This window comes from Mya arenaria, chromosome 3 (genome assembly GCF_026914265.1).
Source record: "Mya arenaria isolate MELC-2E11 chromosome 3, ASM2691426v1".
Lineage (NCBI taxonomy): Eukaryota > Metazoa > Mollusca > Bivalvia > Myida > Myidae > Mya > Mya arenaria.
This window is the reverse complement of record NC_069124.1, coordinates 20,227,162-20,251,884: the sequence shown is the minus strand read 5'-3', so window position 1 is coordinate 20,251,884 and position 24,723 is coordinate 20,227,162. Positions and strand designations below refer to the sequence as shown.

At 36.2% G+C, this 24,723-nt stretch overlaps 1 protein-coding gene across 5 annotated transcripts in view; it reads right to left on the bottom strand.

The window, feature by feature from the left end:
• LOC128227443 (myosin-2 heavy chain-like) overlaps positions 1–11,884 on the bottom strand; it is a 58,762-nt gene extending 46,878 nt beyond the window's left edge. For 3 of the 5 annotated variants that reach the window (XM_052937987.1, XM_052937989.1, XM_052937990.1), the window contains exons 1-12: positions 11,704–11,884; positions 11,406–11,458; positions 10,199–10,273; positions 9,336–9,401; positions 8,076–8,990; positions 7,491–7,583; positions 7,027–7,158; positions 5,544–5,681; positions 5,238–5,375; positions 3,592–3,666; positions 3,250–3,324; positions 1,260–1,334 (exon numbers count right to left, since the gene is read on the bottom strand). In XM_052937987.1, coding sequence (XP_052793947.1) covers positions 1,260–1,334; positions 3,250–3,324; positions 3,592–3,666; positions 5,238–5,375; positions 5,544–5,681; positions 7,027–7,158; positions 7,491–7,583; positions 8,076–8,990; positions 9,336–9,401; positions 10,199–10,273; positions 11,406–11,443 — 1,820 coding nt within the window. In that variant the 5' untranslated portion in view covers positions 11,444–11,458; positions 11,704–11,884. The remainder of the gene's footprint in view (positions 1–1,259; positions 1,335–3,249; positions 3,325–3,591; positions 3,667–5,237; positions 5,376–5,543; positions 5,682–7,026; positions 7,159–7,490; positions 7,584–8,075; positions 8,991–9,335; positions 9,402–10,198; positions 10,274–11,405; positions 11,459–11,703) is intronic. The other 2 variants (XM_052937988.1, XM_052937991.1) reach the window with 2 other exon arrangements.
• Positions 11,885–24,723: the final 12,839 nt, after the last annotated feature.

Genomic DNA, 24,723 nt, shown 5'->3' with positions numbered 1-24,723 from the left:
TCTCATCAGATTCGATCGCCGCATTGCTCATTCGACCCGCTACCTAACAATCCAAAGGAGGGCCAGGTAACAAGCCCGAGAGAATACGATTTGCATATATGTGCTGTCAGTTTGTTTTAAATGTCATATTTTGTTTTAATAAAGAAGTATAATAACAATTTATTTTGTCATTTATAAAACAATAATACAACAACCATGTATACGAAAGATCACTCAACCCGAATGTATCATATTGGAAACGTGTAACAGCCATCTTCATGACCTAATATTTCACGTCATCTAGAATTCTCGAACGCTGTCATTATCTGGAAATTAGTAATCCAATATATCGCTTTTTCGAAATACTTGTTTGGGTGCCTACGACTTCGAATTAACGGTGTTCAAATGTTTTTTATCAGCATGTGTATATGGTAAATATACCCCGAGCAAGTACTAAGCTTGAAGCACGGGTCATGATGTTGACTTACTTCGTAGGCAACATCTGATGATGCAGCTCTAGTGTAATTTCTTTTAAACAAAAAGCTCTTCGGCCTTGTTGTTCACTATAGTCTTATCCTTATCACTTATTCGAACATGGTTTTGGCTATACATGGATTGATGGCAAAGTCTGAAGTACCACGATCTTAATAGTGCTATTTAGAGCAGACGTAAAAATTGTGCAATGCAGAAGATGCAGGGATTGTTCATTTCTTACAGCGCCGCATTCCACAAGTTTAAGAAATCTTTTTATCCAAGAAATATATTTTTCCATAGATCGTTTTCTAATCTCTAATGTTGCTGTAGTCATATATTACAAATTGATAATGGCCGGCTCGATTGCATTTATAACTATAGGTTTTGACATTATTGTTACGAAATGTCTATGTTTTAGACGATAAATACCACTTTGAATGGCTCTAAATTCAGCAAAGTATAATATCTGTTGCAAACTATATTGTAAAAGTTGTTTATATTGGAGTGGAATTCATTCTTGATTGATATATTTCTATCATATTAATATATTTCCGATATATTGCTGAATGCATGTTTACATTTATATTTCTAATTATATGCATAACTTTGTCACCACTATTGTGTTATTCTCTGATAATTATATCTTGGGCGGTACTAATAAATATCATGTTATGTTATGTTACTAAACGTGAATGGAACGAAGGGGTGCGTAGAGAAGGAGGAGTCATATAAAGCAATTGTTCACAAGCATGACGGAAAACCGAGGTACAAACTATAAGGTGCGAGTTACAAACAACAGATCATACTGTTTGTCTAGTGTGTCTTTGTCCGCCACCAGCCTTTCCTTATCTTTTTGTAGTTCATTAGTTCCGGCAGTCATTCTGATAATATATAATAAAAGGTTGTTTTTTCCAATACAAACCAGAGTAATAGACGGCCAACATGTCTTATGTATTATTGGATCATTCGATTGCAACTAGAACACAAGTTTTATGTGTTCATATTGCTTTTTAGAAATAATGTGCATTAATGAGCAAAAGAATGCTGCAATCGTACCTTTTGAACACATACAGAAATAGCCCTTCGGGTCAAATTAGTATCATGAATCTAATGAACAATGTCCTGTAGCTTCTAATACGTTAAAACGTGTATCATTTGATGTTTGTGCTTCGCTCATAACTGCTTTATGAAACATTCTTTTTCGAAAGAAAATGCCATTGCCAATGGCTCCGACACTTAAATCCACTTCGGACTGCCAGTATATGAAATACAGCTTCTATGCCTATTACTTACTACCTCAATATTTACAGGTCAACATAGCATTATCTAAATTATCTCCTTAAATAATAAATTCAGTAGTATGTAATCTGATTGGTTATTTGTAGTTGTTTAGATTCATTTGAAAACTGTATGAAGAACATTTTGTGTTATCACCGCTAATAAAAAAGGCATACTAGTTGAATGTAACCTAAAACGTTATTTCTAGTTATTTAAAGAACTTTATTTCGGTTGATTAGTATATGCAGGCCATTTCGGAATTTTTGACTATTTAGCAAATCTGGCCTACATTTAACAAACTTACTTAAATGTTTACTTATGATAAACAACCAAACTCATGTTACCAAATTGCAGTAAATAACGTAAACGTTTAAAACAATATTGTAGAATTAAAGAAGAAGAGTCAACAAATTAAAATCAAAATCTTTGCTTGAATCCCAGAGTGTTTTAACAACAAATTAACCAAACAATATATTGAGTTAATGTCATGCATTGGTTTTATTTCGCCATTCAAAATATTGGAGTAGTCTGTCAAACCACTGACAAAAAATATCTACAATCTTAATATAGTAAAATATTTTAAGTTTTAGCACAATTTCTTTTGATTTTATCCAAAGATAGCATCACGCTATTTTTATGGATTTTGTTATTGCCCTATAACAGGAAGATATATTTTGTTAAGTTCCATTTATTAAACAGAATACAAATTGCAAGCTTTTCTGATTTACCGCCAAACTCCTTCTTTTATCTCTCTTACACCAATATATACTACAGTCAAATATATGTTCACCATCTATTAAGCTTGGCATCTTTTATATGTAATTTCCCACCTTTAATTACTTAATGCATTTATTTGTTTCATCATCGTCATGGATAAGGCCCGATTAATACCGTACAAATATTAAACGTTTACTTTTTCAAATAACAATGAAATTTGACGTCTGAAATTATTATAGTTCTTACTTCGTAACATCCAAATATTGGCTGCAGTAAATGAGGTACACTACTTCAAAATTAATTAGATGTTGTAATACTTTTTCAGTCTCTACGAACTTTTGACATTTTGACGACAAATACTTGACCGATATTTTTTATTGAAATTTTGTATGAACAGGCGAAGTTCAACATGTGACACCATCTATAACATGATTTTTTTTAAGTGGGCTTGTTCAAAGGTATAAGTGCAGCTTTTTAATCATTTGTCTCACGTGACGCGGAAATCATTATTGCATTAGTAATTGTAGAACAGTATGGAAGTTCTAGAACTTCAGGTTTTATGAAAGAATACAATGGAATGGTGTTTTTTTTCTTTAATTGGTATAATTACTTTTAAGTTTGATAAGATAAAAAAGCTCGAACAAGCGATTCCAGTGCTATAAATATAACACAAAACACACTTAAAACAGACTGGAAATCAAGCGAAAAATTAAAGTGCCTGAATTAAATGTTGCATTTCGAATATTAAAGGATAGAGTTCACAACGTTTGCACAAAATATAATCTTCATTATAATACATACCTATTTTTCGTATCAACCATTTTCGCCTTGAGAATTGCAAGTTCCTTCTCTAATTTGCCTTTTTTTTCGGCAAAACTGAAATATAAAATAGTACTACAAATTGTAATGTATGTCTCATTCTCATAGGTTAAAATTAAATTTGATTTTACGGTCGAAGCAAGATAGTCCTCACCTTTTATCTTAAATTCCCTTAAATTGGAAAAAAGCCATACAAGCTTATTGAGTGTAATACAAAAACACGGTGAAAACAGACTGAAATACAAGCCACAAATGTACCTGAACGAAAAGTTACATATCGTAATATGAACGGTAAAAGCTCATACTCTATATAATAATACATACTTATTGTCTTTACCGATCATTTCCGCCTTGAGACTTTCAAGTTCCTTTCGCAATTGGGTTTCTTTTTCTGCAAAACTTAAATATAAAATGGTGTTGCAAAGTGGTGTGTCTGTTTTCATAGTAAGAAAATGCCCTTTCAAGTAAAGTGAATTTAAAAGTGAAGGACATGTTGTCGCAAACATTACAGGGAACATGAATGAAAAAAAGTCTTATCAGTGTTTTGAACATTACATAACTATGCCATCGTTTTTTTTAATACTCCATTGAAATAATATGGAGTACTAATAAAAATTCTCAATTTATAATTTGATCAAAAATTGTACAATGATGTTATTGTACTTTACTTGTATAACAATGTGAAGGAAACTATGTTCCTTAGCATGTGACCATATCAAAAAGGCTACATATGACTTAAGTTTGAACTTCATAACAAATTCTAAAATTTGCAAGTACATATGCGGAACACTACATTAGATTTAAATAAATTTTTCATCACTCTGCCAATGTCTGTGAAACTTTCAAGCTGTGTAAAAAATGCCCAATAGTAGTACAATGGCGAAGTTGAACATGTTACATCATTTATGACATAAGTTTTTAAAGAACCCTCGTACGCGAAGTGTAATGTCAGTTTTATTGTAAACAATTGCATCACATGATGTGGATACCCTGATTGCATTGGCACTTCTAGAACAGTTTGGAAGTTATTGAACAGCAGATTATGTGAAAGAACACAAAAGAATAGTGAATTTATTACTTAAATGTACATATCCACTTTCTTAAATTTTATAAGACGATAAAGCTCTAACAAACAATTCAGGTTCTTTAAATATGACACGAAACACACTGGGAACAGACTGAAAAGTTGCAAAGTGTTGTATTTGTCCTCATACTCGTAGATTATATTTCAACTTGATTTTAAGTTCGAGACCCGTTTATTTACTTTGATCTTAACATTCCGTTGAAAGCAATTATATAACAAAAAATACCCTTGCAAGCACATTGAATGTAAATCAAATAATGAAGGAAAGGTGAAAAAAACATGTTGTTGCAAACGTTATAAAGGGTATGCATCAGACAATAAGTATTTTTCAATGTTTGGAATATTCCGAAACCATGCCAACGGGGCTATTTAAAACTACGTTGAAATGATATGGAATGCTTATCTAAACATTGAATATAGAGTTTGTTCAAAGATGGAACAATGATGTTTTTGTACTTTACATGCATGACAATGTTGAAAAAGGTATTTTTTCAACATGTGAGCATTTAAAGAAAATATACATTAATATTTATTCGTTATTTTTTAGTTCAAAAGTCATCAAATCATTATTTTGTCGGGTTAATGTTTGTTTTTCTGACCGTTGAATAGCGAGTTCGGGCCTTTTTAACTGTTCTAAAGATATAAATCAAATTGAATATAAATTAACTTTAATGTTCCAAAATATGTAGCAGTTAAACTGATACCTTAATATAGATATGGTTCTTTCCATATCATTCTGTGGGGTATGAAAAACAACGACGACACCAAGGCTTTCTCAATAAAAGAAACGGACGAACTCGCAAACCCTTAATTTTAAATTTGATTTGTATGTTGTTGTTCGACCATTGCAATATAATAATGTGTATGCGTTGTTGTCGTTTCCTACCTGAGACGCATGTTGCTGTCGTGGTCTTTCAGCAGCTTTAAATAGTTGTTGTGCTGTTCCTTTTTGTTTTCAGTCAGTTTTGTCAGCATTGTTAACTCCTGCTCCAGTGTGTTGATTGACGCTGGGGTTACTTCAAGCCTGTATTGCAATAACAACTGAATTTATAATCTTGAGCAACATTACCTTATAACAGTATTCCGTGCAATCAACATATACAAAACTCTTGTATATTGACGGGCCAGGCTTAAGCTCTACTATACTTTTAACACATCGTTTGATTGAATTCATATTTTAAAACAAACATACCCGACTGTGGTTTCTTCAATAATTACTTTAACGTTTTTTGCTAGCACAAAAACCTTCCCACTTTCAACGTCGCAGTGCATTCCATACTTTCTTATCTCGTCTTGTAGGGAATTATACAATTCTTCCTCGGTCTTCTGACTACAATATATGATTATTCACAGAAATCGATTCCTGTCACGAATCTGATTAGTCTGATAACCGACAGTCTGATTCAAATTAGGATATTAAAGGCTGAACGTGTCAATTTAACAAAGACGTACGTATAATGTCATGTGCAAGAGTAATGTAACAAAAACATAATCTAACAGAAAATATTACAATTTTATCTTCGGCAAACTATTTTCGGCAAACTATTTTGAGCAAAGCCGGATTTATTAGAGGCGTTCATCAATTTAAAAATTCAATGCCGGAAATATAGTGGAAAAAATAAAAACTGGATGTTTCTATACTGTTGCAATGACTAAACCTAAAAACAAAATGACGAAAACATACTTCTTAGGTCAACATATGTTTTCATTCTATCTTGGATATACATGTACTTGTAATCAAAAGACATAGACCTTTCTTAAAGGTTATCTTCCAATGCTTAAGTTCAAAACAGATGTATAAGTTCGTATTGGGTGAACAATATTATTCCTTCACAACCTTTAATATTACTTACGTGTATTGAAAAAGTGGTTGGGGAATGGAGTGTCAGTATACACTATGTCAGCTGATCAATGTGCTGATCATCGAAAGTATTTCGGAATACAGACTGGACTTAGTAATAAAAGGAAAATCTTTTATTGATTGAGTTTCTTTTGAAATAAAATCTGGTTAGTTCATAGGCACTTGAATGGAATTTTACTCACATATCCAATCCAAAACACGCACGCACACGCACGCACACACACGCAAGCGCACGTACGCGCAGGCACGTGCACGCGCACGCAAGCGCGCGCGCGCACACACACACACACACACACACACACATACACACACACCTAATATCACATAACTGCAATACCTTTGTTAATACTTGACAAAAGAAAAAGTTAAATCAAACGTTCATTATATTTGATACAAGGTTTCAGTCAATTATCCGTATTGTTCCCATATTGCGTTTTATAAAACCGGCGGCGACATAAAACATTTTGATGATTAAGAACAGGCGGGGTGAGCGTTGGTTAACACATTTTGTCAACGAGTGTTTATCGGATGAGTGGCAGACGACGGTCCTTAAGACGCCCGCGAATGTTGAAACTTTTAACGATTAGGCCTAGTACTTCATAATTCAAAAACTTGCTTAATCATTAGCTGCAAATATAGGTTGTATGCTTAAAAGCACAATGTTGCTATCAACACTTCAGTTATCCGTCTGGGTATTTAGGCAAGCATTCTCCTTGTTAACATATGTAAATACATCAGTGCTGAAACTGTTTCGTTACTCTTCCTCGCAATTATTGTTAAACACATGCATACGCAATGCAATTAAAGAAAATACCTTATTCCTGTTTCTTTTAATTTTGAGAATGAAGCATCGACTATTTGTTCCCATTTCTTGCAACACATTTCAAACTCCGAATTTTCATCCTTCAGCGATTGTATTTCCCTTATAACCTTCTCATGGTACAACCTGCAATACATTTTACTCCTGTTAGATAATGTGGTAAGACAGTGCAAAGTCCGTCCCGATAAAACTATTCACGATTTTCTGTTGTTAAAGTTACTACTAATAAGGTCTGTAATAAGATTTTATATTCAAAATAGTGTGCATTCGCTTAGAATTAAAAGTTTTGCCAGTTAATGTTATAACACCATCAGCTAGTAATTAACAGGATTAAGCTGATTCTAAAAGTAGAACTCATCACCTTTGAAAACAATACGAGCAACGTGTTATTTGATAGTTCAGTGTAAATTGTGAACGTGTATATAAATTGTTTACATATTTTTTAGGCAACACTGTACCTGTCCGTGATATCGTCTGCATCTTTCTTGACCATAACCCCATCTTCCCGGACACCAGAGAAATGAGGCATAGAAGCAGCGCTTTCCGGATTCCTAATAAGGTGCGTACAATTATTAATGTTATCAACAGACGATAAAATAACTGTACATGTTAGGCAATAGTATAACACAATTGTGAATAAGTAAAATAAATATGTTTAAACGTATTCTTAAGCGTTTGTAATTTCGAAAGTTTTGCATAACTCGTATTTATAAACATTCTTGTTCTTGTGTATGTAAACCAATGTAAGTGTATGTCGGAAATAAGTATATATAAAATAAAAAAGGCCCAGTAAATCAGATGTTTCGTTTTATCAGGGGGTTTTTCACCAAAATTTGAAAATTTTAAGAAATAATCGGGCAAACCTTATCATTTCTAAAATAAAAAATTGAAAACTATTTCAATGAACATCAAATGTGCGAACATATCTACCACAACTAGAATTCTGACAAACACATCATAAGCAATTAAGGATTTCTAGGCTCAAATATTGGTTAAAATGAAGGGTATCCGCTAAACAAGATTGGTCTAAATGCATTTCTAACCTTTCGTTTTTCGATTGTGTAGGGAACTTAAATGTCCGCGCGTCGTGAAGTGGTCTATTTTGCTCGTCACGGCTAATGGACTCTGCAGATTTATCCTCTGGGGTTTCATCATTCTCATTTTCTTTAAGTGTTTCCGTTGCCTGACCTTCACGTGTTTCAACATTCTTTCTTTCTTCAAGTGTTTTCGATGCCTGACCGTCAGGTGTTTCAACATTCTCTTTTTCTTTAAGTGTTTCCGATGCCTGACCGTCAGGTGTTTCAACATTCTCTCTTCCTTTAAGTGTATCTGATGCCTGACCGTCAGATGTTTCAAGATTCTCTCTTTCTTTAAGTGTTTCCGATGCCTGACCGTCAGGTGTTTCAACATTCTCTTTTTCTTTAAGTCTTTCTGATGCCTGGCCGTCAGGTGTTTCAACATTCTCTCTTTCCTTAAGTCTTTCTGATGCCTGGCCGTCAGGTGTTTCAACATTCTCTCTTTCCTTAAGTGTTTCTGATGCCTTGCCGTCAGGTGTTTTAATATGCTCTATGGAAACAGTTGACTCGAGTGTTTTATCTTCTTTTGCCCGCTCAAAATCGGCCAAAGGTGTCATTTCTGATTTTGTATTATGTTCTGGTCCGTAAGGCAAGGCCTTCCCGCAAATACCTGATTCTGATTCCGCATGTTGCCATGACTCATCTGACTTGCTACTAATGTTCGATTCCGATTTTTCTTCCTGTGATGACTCATTAAACTCGTTGGAAACGGACGAGTCCGATGTTTCCACATGTTGTGGCCCACCAGATTTCGATATTTGTGGTGATCCAGCTGACGAGTCAACGGGCGAGTCCTGTTGTGACTTGTTGAATATTGCCGCATCTTCACATGGATTGGGAATAACGTTTCCGGTCGTTGCAATTAACTGTGTTACATCATTCCTGCCGAAAATGCAATTCCTCGATAATACTATGTTGTTTATAGTACGACGATTAAAAAAAAAATAGAATAATAGCAGTGATCTAAATTAACTTAAATCTACATATTTGAACAAAGTTGATGATAAAAAAAGGAGAAATGTTAATAACTGCCGAACTCCGTTGGCTCGAACTCCGAGGGACCGGCGAAATATCTCGAGCCTCGACAAATTTGAGCAAGCGGTAATGCCTATCTTCAGTAAATAGAAACCAGTCCTTAACATCCAGTTCGTGGCAACAAGGAATTCGAGTTAAACGAGTTCGAGCAAACGGGGTTTGACTGTAATTTAATTTAGCAGTACAACTTACCCAGTTGTCGTTTTCCCTGGTTCTTTACCAATTGAATTGGCGGGAGAAGTATCATGGTCAGTGGCACTGTAAATATTGCGAAAATAATTTCAAGAAATAGTATTTGCTTTATTGGCAAAATAGAACAGTTTACCGACAATAGCAACGATACGATTAATGTAGTTACTCCACTGACAGCAGCAATGGTATTACATAATTTAAAATAAAGACATTTTAAGGGATTGAAATGATAGCAGACTAAACTAATATTTAGAGAAGCTAAATGCGTTTTGGGCAGCGAGCGAACGGTAATGTTATTAATAGACGATAACCATTGGTGTTCATCACTTGGTCGTTCACCACCATTTACAGATAGTGTACAGTGTAACAGCAACACCCTCCCAAAAACCTGTTTCATCTGCATGTTTTGAAAACATATTACTACGATTTCGTCTGTAATTGTGTTTAATATATGATAGTATACTTAATATAAGTCAATACATAGGTTTATTTCCGTGGGTCAAATTCATTTAATTACTTATAATGCTATAAAGAGGATATACTGTAGGCCACCAAACTTTCGTTCTCATCATACGAGCTGTGGCGGAATTCAATTCCGTTTCACTTGAAATGCAATTACGTAGAGCCCGACACTTTGTTTCATCAACGATAAGTGCCGGTCGGACATTGATCATCGTTGGCTCGAACTCCGAGGGACCGGCGAAAATATCTCGAGCCTCGACAAAATCCAGAAAGCGGTAATGCCTATCTTCAGTAAATAGAAACCAGTCCTTAACATCCAGTTCGTGGCAACAAGGAATTCGAGTTAAACGAGTTCGAGCAAACGGGGTTTGACTGTAATTTAAATTAGCAGTACAACTTACCCAGTTGTCGTTTTCCCTGGTTCTTTCCCTATTGATTCGGCGGCAGGAATTTGATTGTCTGTGTCATCAGGGGCACTGTAAATATTGCGAAAATGATTTCAAGAAATTGTATTTGCTTTATTGTCAAAATTGAACAGTATTCCGACAATAGCAAAGATATGATTAATGGAGTAACTTAACTGACAACAGCTATGGTATTATATGCTTCCAAATGATGTTTTCAAGGATTGACATGATAGCAGACTAAGATAGTATTTAAGAAAGCTAAATACGTTTTAGGCAGCGAGAGAACGTTGATGAAATTAATAGACGATAACCATTGCTTGTCATCACTTGGTCGTTCACCACCATTTACAGATAGTGAACAGTGTAACAGCAACACCATCCCAAAAATCTGTTTCATCTTCATGATTTGAAAACATATTATTACGATTTTGTCTGTATTTATGTTTAATACTCGATAGTATGTTTAATATAAGTCAATACTTAGGTTTTATTTCACTGGGTCAAATTCATTTAATTACTTGTTAAATATTGGAGATTTTTGGTTACACATTATGCCAAAATTTGTAGTTTGGATTTACTTCTTATTTACACAGTCATTTAATTAACGTCATTTTTAAAAATATATGATATTTAGAATCAACAAGTTGTTATGTTTTGCACATTCAACCTCGGAGGTTAAACTAGCAGACTCAAACACTTTTTACGAATGATGCTTGCTATAAACAAAAAAACGTAAAAATAAAAATTGCAACGCTTCAGTCTAACCTAATTTCCTTCCTTTTCAATTACTGAACTTCCATTATTGTTACTTTTAAAATGCTCTTAGGAAGATATACTGTAGGCCACCAAACTTTCGTTCTCATCATACGAGCTGTGACGGAATCCAATTCCGTTTCACTTGAAATGCATTTAAGTAGAGCCCGACTCTTTGTTTCATTAAGGATAAATACCAGGAGGACATTGATAATAATGTTCAGTGATAACATACATGTATGATATGTACGAGAGTTTACATTAGCCAACCAATGACAAATAATAAATACAGCCACATACTATTACGCATTTAACGTTTTTTATACAAATGAATAACATCCGGTTTAACAAACCAAGCAATTAAAACGCGGTTTCCTCGTATGAAGCACACGTTTAAAGAAGTTGAATTTAACTTGAAATGTTGAGATTAAATTAAAACTAGACTTACTCAAAAACATTGTTAAATTGTACGTCCTCTTCGGCCATTGTGATTTCATTGATCTGGAAAGGAAGAAAAATAAACCAGGAAGTAATTTACATGGTCTTTATTTCGCCAAACAGTTGCTACTTTCGATTTAATTTTAGTGAATAAAGATAAATATGAAGGTTATAAGTACAAAGTTTATATAAGCATGCACCCGTCATCATTCACAATCTATGGTTTCTGCATATTTCAAAACTTAGATTTGTTTGTATAAACAATATCATTTTTTAAATAAAATTGAATAAAGTGTCCAAAAGTCTACCTGAATATTACTCCATTCACTTCAGGAGTCCTGTATGTTCGTACAAGCGAGTGAGTGGTTTATCAATAAAGATAACAACTTGATTCGGTACACCAAGTTTAACGTTTGTCTCTATCTACATCAGACGGATAGGTGATCGGTTGATATATAACCATTGACTCCGTCTGAGGACGTTGTATTAATCTTCCTGGTTATGGCGCGCTGATTTTCCCTGTATTGGATTCGAATCTACTTCCGTTATTGGAAGAGAGTATTGATAAGAAATGTACGAGAAGTTAGCGGCCTATATAGCTGCTTAGCGGCCTAGCGGCGTGCAGTTAGCGGCCTAGCGGCCTAGCGGCGTCAAGTAAGCGGCATAGCGGCGTCAAGGTAGCGCCGTAGCGGCCTCAAGTAAGCCGCCAAGCGGTGTCAAGTAAGCGGCCTAGCGGCGTCAAGTTAACAGCCTAGCGGTGTGTAGTTAGCGGCCTAGCGGCGTCAAGAAATTGGCCATGCGGCATTGCGGCCTAGCGGCGTCAAGTTAGCGGCCTAGCAGCGTCAAGTTAGTGGCCTAGCGGCGTTAAGTTAGCGGCCTAGCGGTGTGAAGCTAGCGACCTAGCGGCGTCAAGTAAGCGGCCTAGCGGTCTAGCGGCGTCAAGTAAGCGGCCCAGCGGCGTCAAGTTAGCGGCCTAGCGACGTCAAGTTAGCGGCCTAGTGGCCTGGCGGCCTAGCGGCGTCAAGTTAACGGCCTAGCGGCGTCAATTTAGCGGCCTAGCACCGTCAATTTAGCGGCCTAGTGGCGTCAATTTAGCGGCCTAGCACCGTCAAGTTAGCGGCCTACCGGCCTAGCGGCGTGAGGTTAGCGGCCCAGCAGCGTGCAGTAAGCGGCCTTACGGCGTCAAGTTAGAGGCCTAGCGGCTTAGCGGCCTAGCGGCGTCAAGTTAGCGGCGTCAAGATAGCGGCCTGGCGGTCTTGCGGCGTTAATTGCCGGGCGGCCTAGCGGCGTAAATTTGGCGTCATATTTCAAACCATGTGAACATGCCTTTTCTTCTTTAACAATGATATATTAACTGTTTTATACACAAATTATCACTCTGAAGCGATTATCAACATTTTTTTAAAAACGTCGATGAAGCAGTCAGCTATTTCAAGGAATGCTGACATGCATGCTCTCCTTTAACAATGATATATTTTCTGTTAAATGCAGAAATTATCAATCAGAACCTATTTTCAACTTCTTTTTAAAAAAAACAAAAAAACGATCAAGCGTTTCAGCGGCCTAACGGTCTGAAGTTTATGGCTTAGCGGCCTAAAATGGCATTCTATGTTTTAATGCACAAACTATCAATCTGAAGCGATATTCAACATTTTTTTTAAAAAGTCGATCACAAATTTAACTATTTCAAAGCATGTAAACACTGATAATCAATGCAAAAGATGGTGTGAAAGAGTGGATTGAAGAGTGGTATGTAACCGAAATATGTCTTAAAATCCTTCCCGTGCCACTTATGATCATGTAAAAGAAAACGCTGCGTCAGTGAAAATAAGCCTGTTTATTTTGATTTGTGGAAACATGTGACCGCCGGACTACACTACAAAAACTGAGGTCTGCTTCGAGGCTTGTGCGTGCATGCTGCACCCCTTACGGAACGCATGACGATAGCATTTCAATTATATTCAACCTGAATGATACAACCTAAGTAGGATTAATTCAATAGCGAAAAGGGCAACGTGTACGCAGATCCTGGCTTGGGGTTTATTCTAAATTTTTGGCTGCTGAGTTTGTTTCTGTAGCTTTTCATATAAGAATTGGCATTTCATTAAAATCACAAAAATGAGGGTCCATCAAATGGAATTTGCGGAAAATTGCTGAATTTTAAGTGTTTGAATAAATATGTTTTGTCATAGATTTGTAATATTTCTTGTGCAGAAGTGCATAACCATTTGTAAATTACATTAAGCCAGGTCTGGTCTGCAGCAGTTGCAAATTTTGACAGCTAAATGAAATGCAGATAATTTGCATGTTAGTCCATTGCTGTTGTAAACTTTATAATCGAATTCTTCATTTTTGTTGGAACAATTTACCGATGCATCTGTTATTGTTGATCTTTAAGTTAGTGAATAATACCCGGTCAGTGAGGACACATTGCTTCAGGTGAAATTGTAAGACTGTGGGAAGAATATAGTTGAGTAACACCTAAGCCCATGTTGGCCTCAACCTTTATGGACTGTGTTGGCGTTCGGAGTGTGGTGATGGCAGGCAAGTTCGTATCCAGACAAGGAAACATGTTTTAATACATAAAGGGAGGGAGCAGCGCCATACAACACTATGGATCTGCGGGCACAATATATGAACAATATTAGCCATGGTACATTAAACCGTTTACCGTCTCCGTGGTCGAGTGGTTAAGGGAGGTCATGGGTTCCATCACTGGCCGCGTCATACCGAAATACGTTTAAAGTTGGTACATTTAAAGGGAAATGCTTGAAAAGTGGTGTACTGGTTTAACCCATGAAAGGTGTATCCCGTGCATCGGTGCTTTACTTAAAGAACCAAGCGGTCTCTTCGCAAAGAGCTAGGGTATCGCCCCCGGAACTTTTGTATCTCACTCTGTTTGTTCATGTCTTCCAATGTCTGAATTTGACTGCGAATTGCTGTCACTCCTATCTCATGTCACTTATGACATTTAAACACAATTTAAGTCATGATGGCGTCACGGTGGGGTCAAGCCATAATGCAGCAAATGGGCACGAGCAGACTTTGATAAATTCAAATATACAAACAACGGCACATTAAAGCCATTCACTAAGTCCATTACAGACATTGATTGGGGATGACTGTCATAAAAGCATCCTAAAAGATTCGGCTGTCCAAACGGACGCCTGTAAACATTGCCTTCTATAGGGAGATCACAAGAGCAACCATCTTTAACGTAAGAACGATTCGATTTAAGGACATGCCTACCAAAGCCCACCCAGCTGGTCATCAAACCGGAAGGTTAGTCAGTACCAAGAAAATATTCCCGGTTATCAAGACCATCGTAGCAAACAATTCATCCGTAGAAGAGGCCACTCGTCCTATAAAGGTCATCTTCGTAGCTCAATAGACGATTTATCACTTAGGGTTCATCAAAATACAGGATATTTAAGTCTGAAAACTCTGGGGTTTTGTAAAGCATGCAAGCAACGTGACTCTGAAACTGTCCATATTCGACATAGTACGATAATTTCCCTTTAAATGGCCAACATGTCAAAATGTATATCATCGTATACGTTGCACGAAATGAAAATGTTATAGACCACTAAGTAAATGTTCAATATATTCTACAGTCAGGTTACTAATTTGCATGCTGAATAGCAATGATTTCTAGTGTTTCACAACCTCCAACACCATATATGAAAAGATACTTCCACTTAACGATGTGTATAACACAGTCACACAGGGACCCAATTAAACGTCCCTTCAAAAAAACGATTAGTATTTGTTTAGTGGTGAGGCGGGAAATCGAACGTGCGACTCCTTGATTGACATTAAAGTGTGATAACACTAAACCACGGATCCGCCAAAAACATGTACTATTGTTCGTACACAAGGTTATTAGCGGTCAACATAATATTTTGTCCGATGAGAAGGCAGAATAAATCAATACATTTAATTCAGTAAATTAGCAGCCAGCCTTTAATGATTTCAGTCAGGTAGGTGAAATAATAGCTGTCCCAGTTAATGGATACTTAATGGATACTTATTTAATACATTTAATAATAAAATAATATTTAGACTTGGTCGCCTCAAACCATTTATTTATGTAAGTACGTACTTACAAACTTAATCATTACTTCAAGTACAGTCGCATACATAAACATTGGTCCGAATGATAAATTGTTAAATGAAGTGTGTAAACGCATTTCAACATACGTACGCACGACGTTTTAACATTCCTATCTATAAACACAGTGCTCAATTATTGTATTATATCATTCTGTCATTCTGTTATTTTTTAAGATAAATAAATTCCATTTTCTTTTTAAAGAGTTCCAATATTTGAAAGCTTTGACCCACCTTTCACCCGTTCAATCAGCCATGATTTATCGCAGATTTAATCCTCTTTTGGACTTAAAAAAGTATTAATGTTAAAGATTATGGTCATTAGATATATTCACGAAAACAAAATGTTTAAACATTGTTGTATTTATTCATGGTTTGATATGTTAAAAGTTGGATTGATTCGTAAAATTTGAATTTTTTGGTGCTCAGTAAGTCATTTCGATTACATACGCAAATTTAAAAAAAACAACATTATATTGTTTTAAATGAAAAACACACAAATAACTTTTCCATTTACCGCTGAAGAGTTTCTTATAACAGCAAGAGATTGGTTAAATGTCAGTAATACTAAGATTTTGAAAATGTGTTATAAACGTTCATAAAAATAAATGTGTTCGATGATATTTCAAATAATAATTTGAAAGAATACAAACACGTTGAATATTAAATATATATTTTTAAACCAGAGTACTTGCCACCCCATATTGACATAAACTGTAAGTATTTTGGAAACATACTGTTGTTTATTTATCAGCGACAGAAGTACATCGAAGTGCAGAACGAACCCATGCGTTGTAAAGAAAACAACATCGTTTAAACATTACCGCATACTTCCATTCGCCGAAGGGGGACTCTTAGTACAACACAAAAAATATGAACTATCACATTACTTAGTCCTTGGGTCCATGTAAATAAAAGTATTAGTTATATTTTGATATTATATCAAATTCAAGATGTTGTTGTTTTTTTACTATGTCTACCGAGATGTGTATCGCTTTTTGTTTCAGAGCAGGACGATGGGTTAGGAAGGATGGGTATGAAACGGATGCACTGGCTGCTATTGATTGCTATATGGACTTTAAATTACTCCATTTCGGGTAAATATATTTAATTTTATTTCTTGAACAATATTCTCAAGAACAAAGTTTTTGTTATTTTTTTTGATAATCATTAGCTGATGTAGTAGTAGTAGTAGAAGTAGTAGTGGTAGTGGTAGTGGTAGTGGTAGTGGTAGTGGTAGAAGTAGTAGTAGTAGTAGTAGTAGTAGTAGTAGTAGTAGTAGTAGTAGTAGTAGTAGTAGTAGTAGTAGTTGTAGTGGTAGTGGTAGTGGTAGTAGTAGTAGTAGTAGTAGTAGTAGTAGTAGTAGTAGTAGTAGTAGTAGAAGTAGAAGTAGTAGTAGTAGTAGTAGTAGTAGTAGTAGTAGTAGTAGTAGAAGTAGTAGTAGTAGTAGTAGTAGTAGTAGTAGTAGTAGTAGTAGTAGTAGTAGTAGTAGTAGCAGCAGCAGCAGCAGCAGTAGCAGCAGCAGTAGCCACAGTAGTGGTACTAGTAGCATTCTGGGTTGTTGTTTTATAACAGTCGTTTAATAAATTCCGTATCATGTTATACCATCTATATTTAAAAAAAGTCTTAAAAAATGATAATTAGCTTGTTTTAGTAGCAGGCATGTTTCGAAGATTTTACACATTGCTTTTAATTTTCAATAAAATGTTTTATTCGCATTTCTTAATTTTAAGTTTAAGAGTTAACGATAGTTCTATAACGTGAGTTATAGTTATCAAATACAACAGTTCGACATCGAACTTTCTTGTTTGGCTACCATTAAACATGTTTGTATAAATTACCTGATAAGTGACATTGAGGACCTGCAAAGTGAATGGGTCCATCTAATCAATGATCTTATCTAACGATCTCTTATTTTAATCGATACATGTATATCTTTGAATTATAATACAGTTTCGAAATTAATTGTTTTAAGTCACCGACAAGGATAAATAAATATCGAAATCAATGGTTCTATCTTCTCAGACAATAGTTGATATATGTGTATGCATATAAAATATGATAACCTATATACCATTAATTGTATTGTTAAAATTGTGGTTATTGTATGTTTTGGTATGTTATATGTTGTCTGTAGAGCACGAAAGGTCATATATATGTATGAATATTTACACATGTTTTGTACTTGACGCCATTTTTTGTATGATATTCGGCCACATGGGTCTATGATCTTCTGGTAAATAAATGATCTGATCTTCTGTTCTGTTGATCACTGTAAATCTTTAAACACTCACCAGTCATTTAATATTAATTTGTGCGTTTTTACGGTTTCAATCATGTTATCAGTAATTAATATTTTTCATAAATGCATTATTTAGTAAGAAGTTAAAGGTTTATCTTTCAAAATTTATATTTGTTATAGATGTGTATGTATTGATTTAAAATAAGAATGTCACTTCAAAACATATCTTGTATGAGTTTGCAACTGAAACGTTTAATTTAATTTGTAAAACTGACTGATAACACTTAACTGAAGTTATTGATAGGACGGCATGTTTAAGTACCCTCGTTGATAAGATGAATGTTCGGTCGTATTCGTCTTGTCTACAATAGGGACATGTCCGTCTTCTGACTATTCTTTTAAAGCTGCATTCTTACCGATTGATTGTTTTGACAACTTTTTATTTTTATTGTTGGAATGAGCCATTTTTTGCGCAATTTTGGAAACCAGTGATTTTAGACTGATGGCAAAAAGACTGATCGCAGTTTTCATATTTACGTTCGAAAGTTCATGTTTTATGGCTAATTATTTTTTCGGCAGTTTATTAAACAATCGAGATCTGTTCTGTTAAGAATAACTTTCATGATTATTTAAAGGCACTGATGCCAAAATCAGCTGATTCTGAAACAGTTTGTATTAAATGTCAATCTATGAGAGAGCAGCTTTAGTACTGCGAACACAACTTCTTTCAACGTTTGTTCATTGTTAGTATATAAGCTCTTCATCTCTGTGCTATTGAACTAAACCATATCGAATTTCGGCAGTACAAATGCTATGGAAAACGTCTACGTTTCTTTTTTGAATAGACACTGATATCATCAACTACATTTGCCGTATGTTTCAGCGCGAGCTCAATGCTCTGGGAGCGCCGCTCAGCTGACGGCCACGGAGGACACACAACACTTCTATTCCCCCAACTACCCAAACAGTTATGGCAAGTACGTGACCCTTGTGCATATGATCATATCAAAACTCCTGCCTTTAAGTGTGTTATTTTAGCCCTTATTAGCTTCACTTGTGGTGTAATCAAAGTGTAACATATTTCTAAAATGATAAAAGTCAAGAAAAAAGAAGAAATCTTTCTGGCGGCACCAGGATTCGAAATTCGGTACCTCTGGATCTGTAATCAGAAACAATAAATGCACCACCGGGGCGATATGTTAACCATTTGTTTCTAACGTAGAAAATAAACATAACTTTTGCAGAGGAAGATGTAAACGTTTTAATGTTGTTTGTTTAATTATGTTACAGGAAGATTCACAGTCCATTTAGAACACTTGTCATTATCTCCGACAGTTTTCGTTATCAGCTTGTAGGGTTATTTGAAGTGTTCATCTGTTGTGTATTTTTTATTTCCAAAGTATTATATTTCCAAAAACAAAACGAAAACGAAGTACTCGCCTTGTCCAGTTGGTGACCACAAACAAAACTAACATGCGCCCAGGCAGGGAATCGAACCCAGGTCGGCTAGGTGAGAAGCGAGTGCGCTAACCTCAGCAGTTCCCGGACAACCAAATACAAATTCGACGATACATTTTCTTTAGACCTCTTTTTGTATATCATGTTGATCAGCATTGAAAAAAACATTCCATAGAGATGCGTGAAATGCATCGTAAAACTTTGAAATCATGTTGATGCCTTCTTACAGCAACGTGTACTGCGAATGGGAGATAACGGCGTCTAACGAGACTGACGCTATACGGGTTGATATCACAAACATGGACGTTGAGTACCACAGTGACTGCGTATATGACTCCGGGGAAGTGTTTGACGGTAGGATATAAATGGGTAGATAGTCGCTTCTCAGGGTAACATACAGTTAATGAGATTATAAAGACCATTAATTGTCTATGTTATGCTTAACAGTTATGATAGTTAGTCAAATGACCTGTTCGGGTAGCAGTTGTAAGTGTTATTACTAAGAAGGCGGACAGATTTTTAAAATATTTTGTCTCGTGAATTATATAGAATATAAACAGCTGTGTGAAGTTAGCTAAACATACAACATTGGACATTGGACATTCAAAATCGAATGTTGTGCTGGCACGACATTGGACATTGGACATTCAAAAGTGAAAGTCGTGCTGGCACGACATTGGACATTGGACATTCAAAAATGAATGTCGTACCAGCACGACATTGGACATTGGGGTTTCAAAAATGAATGTCGTGCTAGCACGACATTGGATATTGGACATTCAAAAATGAATGTAGTGCCAGCACGACATTGGACATTGGACATTGGGATTTTAAAAATGAATGTCGTGCTAGCACGACATTTGACATTGGACATTCAAAATCGAATGTTGTGCTGGCACGACATTGGACATTGGACATTCAAAAATGAATGTCGTACCAGCACGACATTGGACATTGGACATTGGAATTTCAAAAATGAATGTCGTGCTAGCACGACATTGGACATTGGACATTGAAAATCGAAGGTTGTGCTGGCACGACATTGGACATTCAAAATTGAAATGGCACGACATTGGGCATTCAAAATATGTCGTGCTGGCTAGTGGTCTAGGTAATAAATATCAATTTTGGACACATGATAGACAGAGACTTCGAATGATCCTTTAAGATAGATTTGAGCAGTTCACGCGTCCATGCGCTGAATATTACGGGACCAGTACTGTAGTCGAATTGAACTGTTTGTTTTTATATTTGAACATTTATTGAGCGCGATATTTATGAAATGTTGCAGATGTTAGCACTTAAATTGAAATCCAAATTGATCATATAGTCATTGTATACATAAAGGCAGTAAATATATCACTACATAATGATCCTTTACAATTGTTATTGTATAACCTAAATATGAATTATTGTCTGCTGGGACGCAATTTTGCAATAGGTTTTTTTTTTTTTCTTTTACTCATAAATTGTGTTGATTGCTTTTATTGTTGATATACAGCATACGTCTTAGTTCAATTTGGATAGTTTTAATCCATCAAAGGTGGACACCCTGCTGAGAGCCGGAATATGTTCAGTAAAGGTGTTATATTTTTATTGCTTATTATAATCCGCAGAAACAATAAAGTTTTAACTAGCTCTTTCATTTCACATTTTATTACTTTTATAATCATCAATGACTTTTGTTTGAAAAATAACTTAAAAGAGGTATGCATACTTTTGGTGACCAGTCAAAAAACTTGGTATTAAAAAGGAATAGGCCATTTTGTGAACAGATCTAGGAAAACCTCAGAGAATGAATAAGTGTCCAGCGGATGATTTCAAACCGTTTTGATTTTGAATGTCCAATGTCCAATGTCGTGCCAGCACAACATTCGATTTTGACTGTCCAATGTCCAATGTCGTACCAGCACAACATTCGATTTTGAATGTCCAATGTCGTGCTGGCACGACATTCATTTTTCAAATCACAATGTCCAATGTCGTGCTGGCACAACATTCGATTTTCAATGTCCAATGTCGTGCCAGCACAACATTCGATTCTGAATGTCCAATGTCGTGCCAGCACAACATTAGATTTTCAATGTCCAATGTCTAATGTCGTGCTAGCACGACATTCATTTTTGAATGTCCAGTGTCCAATGTCGTGCCAGCACAACATTCATTTTTGAATGTCCAATGTCGTGCCAGCACAACATTCGATTTTGAATGTCCAATGTCTGAAGTCGAACTAGCACAACATTCGATTTTGAATGGCCAATGTTCAATGTCGTGCCAGCACAACATTCGATTTTAAATGGCCAATGTCCAATGTCATACCAGCACAACATTTGATTTTGAATGGCCAATGTCTAATGTCGTACCAGCACAACATTCGATTTTGAATGGCCAATGTCCAATGTCGTACCAGCACAACATTCGATTTTGAATGGCCAATGTCCAATGTCGTACCAGCACAACATTCGATTTTGAATGGCCAATGTCCAATGTCGTGCCAGCACAACATTCGATTTTGAATGGCCAATGTCCAATGTCGTGCCAGCACAACATTCGATTTTGAATGGCCAATGTCGTATGTTTAGCTAACTTCACACAGCTAATATAAACTATGTAGCCTTGTACCAAATGATGCGTACGGTTAAGGCTGAATTAAATAAAACATTTTGTTCAAATGAGGATCATTTGACGGTTTATAACCTATGCATTTTTTAAGGTATAGTTTTCAGAGTCAATCATCGCTTTGTCAAGATAAAATTTGACACATTTGCATAGAGTATACAAGGATGTTTTAGGTGTAAAGCATAGAGTGAATGTGTAAGAGGAACGAAATAATGTATATATATTTATTTATTTAAGTCTCATCCACATATTTCAATTCAGTTAAAACATAGTATGTACAAAACAGGATATATGCGGCCATTCGATACTAGAATTACCAGAGACTATAAAACTTTAACAAATCATTTCACAGTGTGCAAATTGCTTCAAACATCACATTTAGATAATACTATACCATTGTATATTAAAGTAGGTGAATGTGTTGTGAATAACGAGATTTGCGCATGTCTATGCTTCTATGGTCAAAATAAAAGTGTGTATGTCATGTCAATGGGTAAAAGATAAACCAAAATGAAATGTGACAAGCATGGCGTGCTGAGGCTGAAACTAAATTTGATGTCATGATGAGTGGCAATGATATATGATTGAGTTTTATATTACAAATACTTCATTTTACTTCAGTGCGCGAATAACAATGATAACACTTATAAAATGAATGATCGTCGCTTACTTACTTAAAAGATAAAGACTTTATTGTACTAGTACTACAAAGAAAAGGGCAACACTGTTTGAATCTTAGAGTGACAGGCCGAAATTTAAAACAATGTGATTTACGTGTCTGTTTAGTTAGCAGTTAGCAGCCTGGCAGCGTAATGTTAGTAGCCTGACAGCTTGGCAATCTGGCAGCGTGACGATATCGTCGGTACTTCCTTTCGTTACACTTCATACATAAGCATAGCGTAGTGTAAATCGGAGGTATCCGACGATGCTTTAAATATGTATTGTGATGTCCGTGCCAAATATGGCAAAAAAAGCGAAAAAGTAAGCAGTCTAGCAGCCTGGCAGCGTAAAGTTAGTAGCCTGACAGCTTGGCAATCTGGCAGCGTAAAGTTAGCACTTCGACAGCATGGCAACCCGGCAGATTGGACTAAGCAGTCGCTGAAAGACTGCCATACTGCTAATTTATTCTGCTAGACTGCCAGACTGCTGAGTTACGCTGCTACGCTGCCAGACTGCCGAATTCACGGACATATGGCGGACTACTCGAAAAGAGATTCTCTGTATTTTCCTTGCATAAGTATATAACTGTTTCGATTCTTTCGATGTATGTTGTCACATGACTGTATATAATAGCTATGGATAGTCCTGTTAATATATATTTTAGTAATTCTTCTGTGACGACGATGACAGTAACACCGACGGTCTGGGTTTAGAAAACTCACCGAGCAATTTCCCCTATAAATCATTCCTCTACTCAGGTAGCAACATCATAACATACTTGTAATGAGAGGGACACAACAAGAAGCCTTAAGTTGAACCAAGACGCATGTTCGGGAGGATTGTGTAGTTGAATCGAACAGCATTATTGTACCTATCAATGCTTTGCCGCGTTTTCAGGCAGGGGTCTTTAGACTGGAGATTATATCCGACAGGGCACGGTGATCAAATGTGTCAATGGATACCTGGTACCTGACAACCTCAGGGATATTTACAAATGTCCCTGCTTAAATGATGGGACTTTTTTTTAAACTTTCTATATTTTAGAAGGATTGAGAAGAAAGTCATGATAAGTAATACTATTTCGCTCTGGTTGGCACGATGCTGGGCTAGCGTGTGGCGTTGTGTTGTTGGGAAACCAGAATACCCGGAAATCCCATTTGTCTGGCTTGGTGCCCACTAACCAAACTCACATTCGCTCATACTGGGAATCGAACCAGGTCGCCTTAGTGAGTGTGCTAAACGCCTAATGACGGGATTAAGCCAACAGATGCAGTTTGTTTAAATCCCCTGCGCGTATATGACCTAAGCCACAAGCAGGAAGCAAATCGTTGGCTCTTATGGCTACAATGTACCAACATCTCAGCAATGATAACCTAGTGATACAAGTAACCACAAGCATTTTGGAAGAATCGGATTGTTTTCGTGTTTGGGTCAATCAAGAAGGATAAATATACACCCTGTCGTGGTACGCCTTGGGCGATGGGGTGGTTGTGTAAAAGCTTATTTTTACTCGCACTCGGGCCTTGCCCATTCGGCGTGTGCTCCGATAAAATTGTTAGCCATTTTAGTTTCTTAGAGCATAGTGCAGAGACAGAATATAACCCTGGTTAGAGATACCCTGGGTCTTTAACGTGCACCAGTGTATAGCACTGTCACACGGGACCTACATTTAACGTCCCTCACGGAAGACGGTTAGTATTTTTTAAATGGTGCCGCGGGGAAATGAACCTGCAACCGTTTTTGGCAGTGGTAAAAACCTTGCGGATGTCATATTGGGGTGGGTCAATAAATGGCAATGTATATTTGCAGGTGAAAACACAACCGTCGATAATAGCCTTGGACGGTTCTGTGGTACTACCGACCAACATTTTGTGAGCACAGGGAACATCTCTGTGGTTGTGTTTAAGTCTGATTACAGCATGTCAAGCGACGGCTTCAAGGCCAGCTATAGATCAGGGCCCAGAGGTGTGTATAACATATAGCATTCAAGGGGTGAAACTACATATGAAAAGGCTTGACAGGGCCTTCGTAGATTTTCTGCTATTGTGAATGTCCGTGATGTTGACTATGGGCCGATTGTTAAACTGTTAAAGGTGAAGTGATTTATGATGTGCTCGTATATCAAATTGAAACCCGTACAGCTGATTCCCGCTAATCATGCTAGACATACCTAAGATAACACGTCTATCCGTGAACCTTCCAGGAGAGTTAACACAATGAAGTTATCAACGTTGTTAAC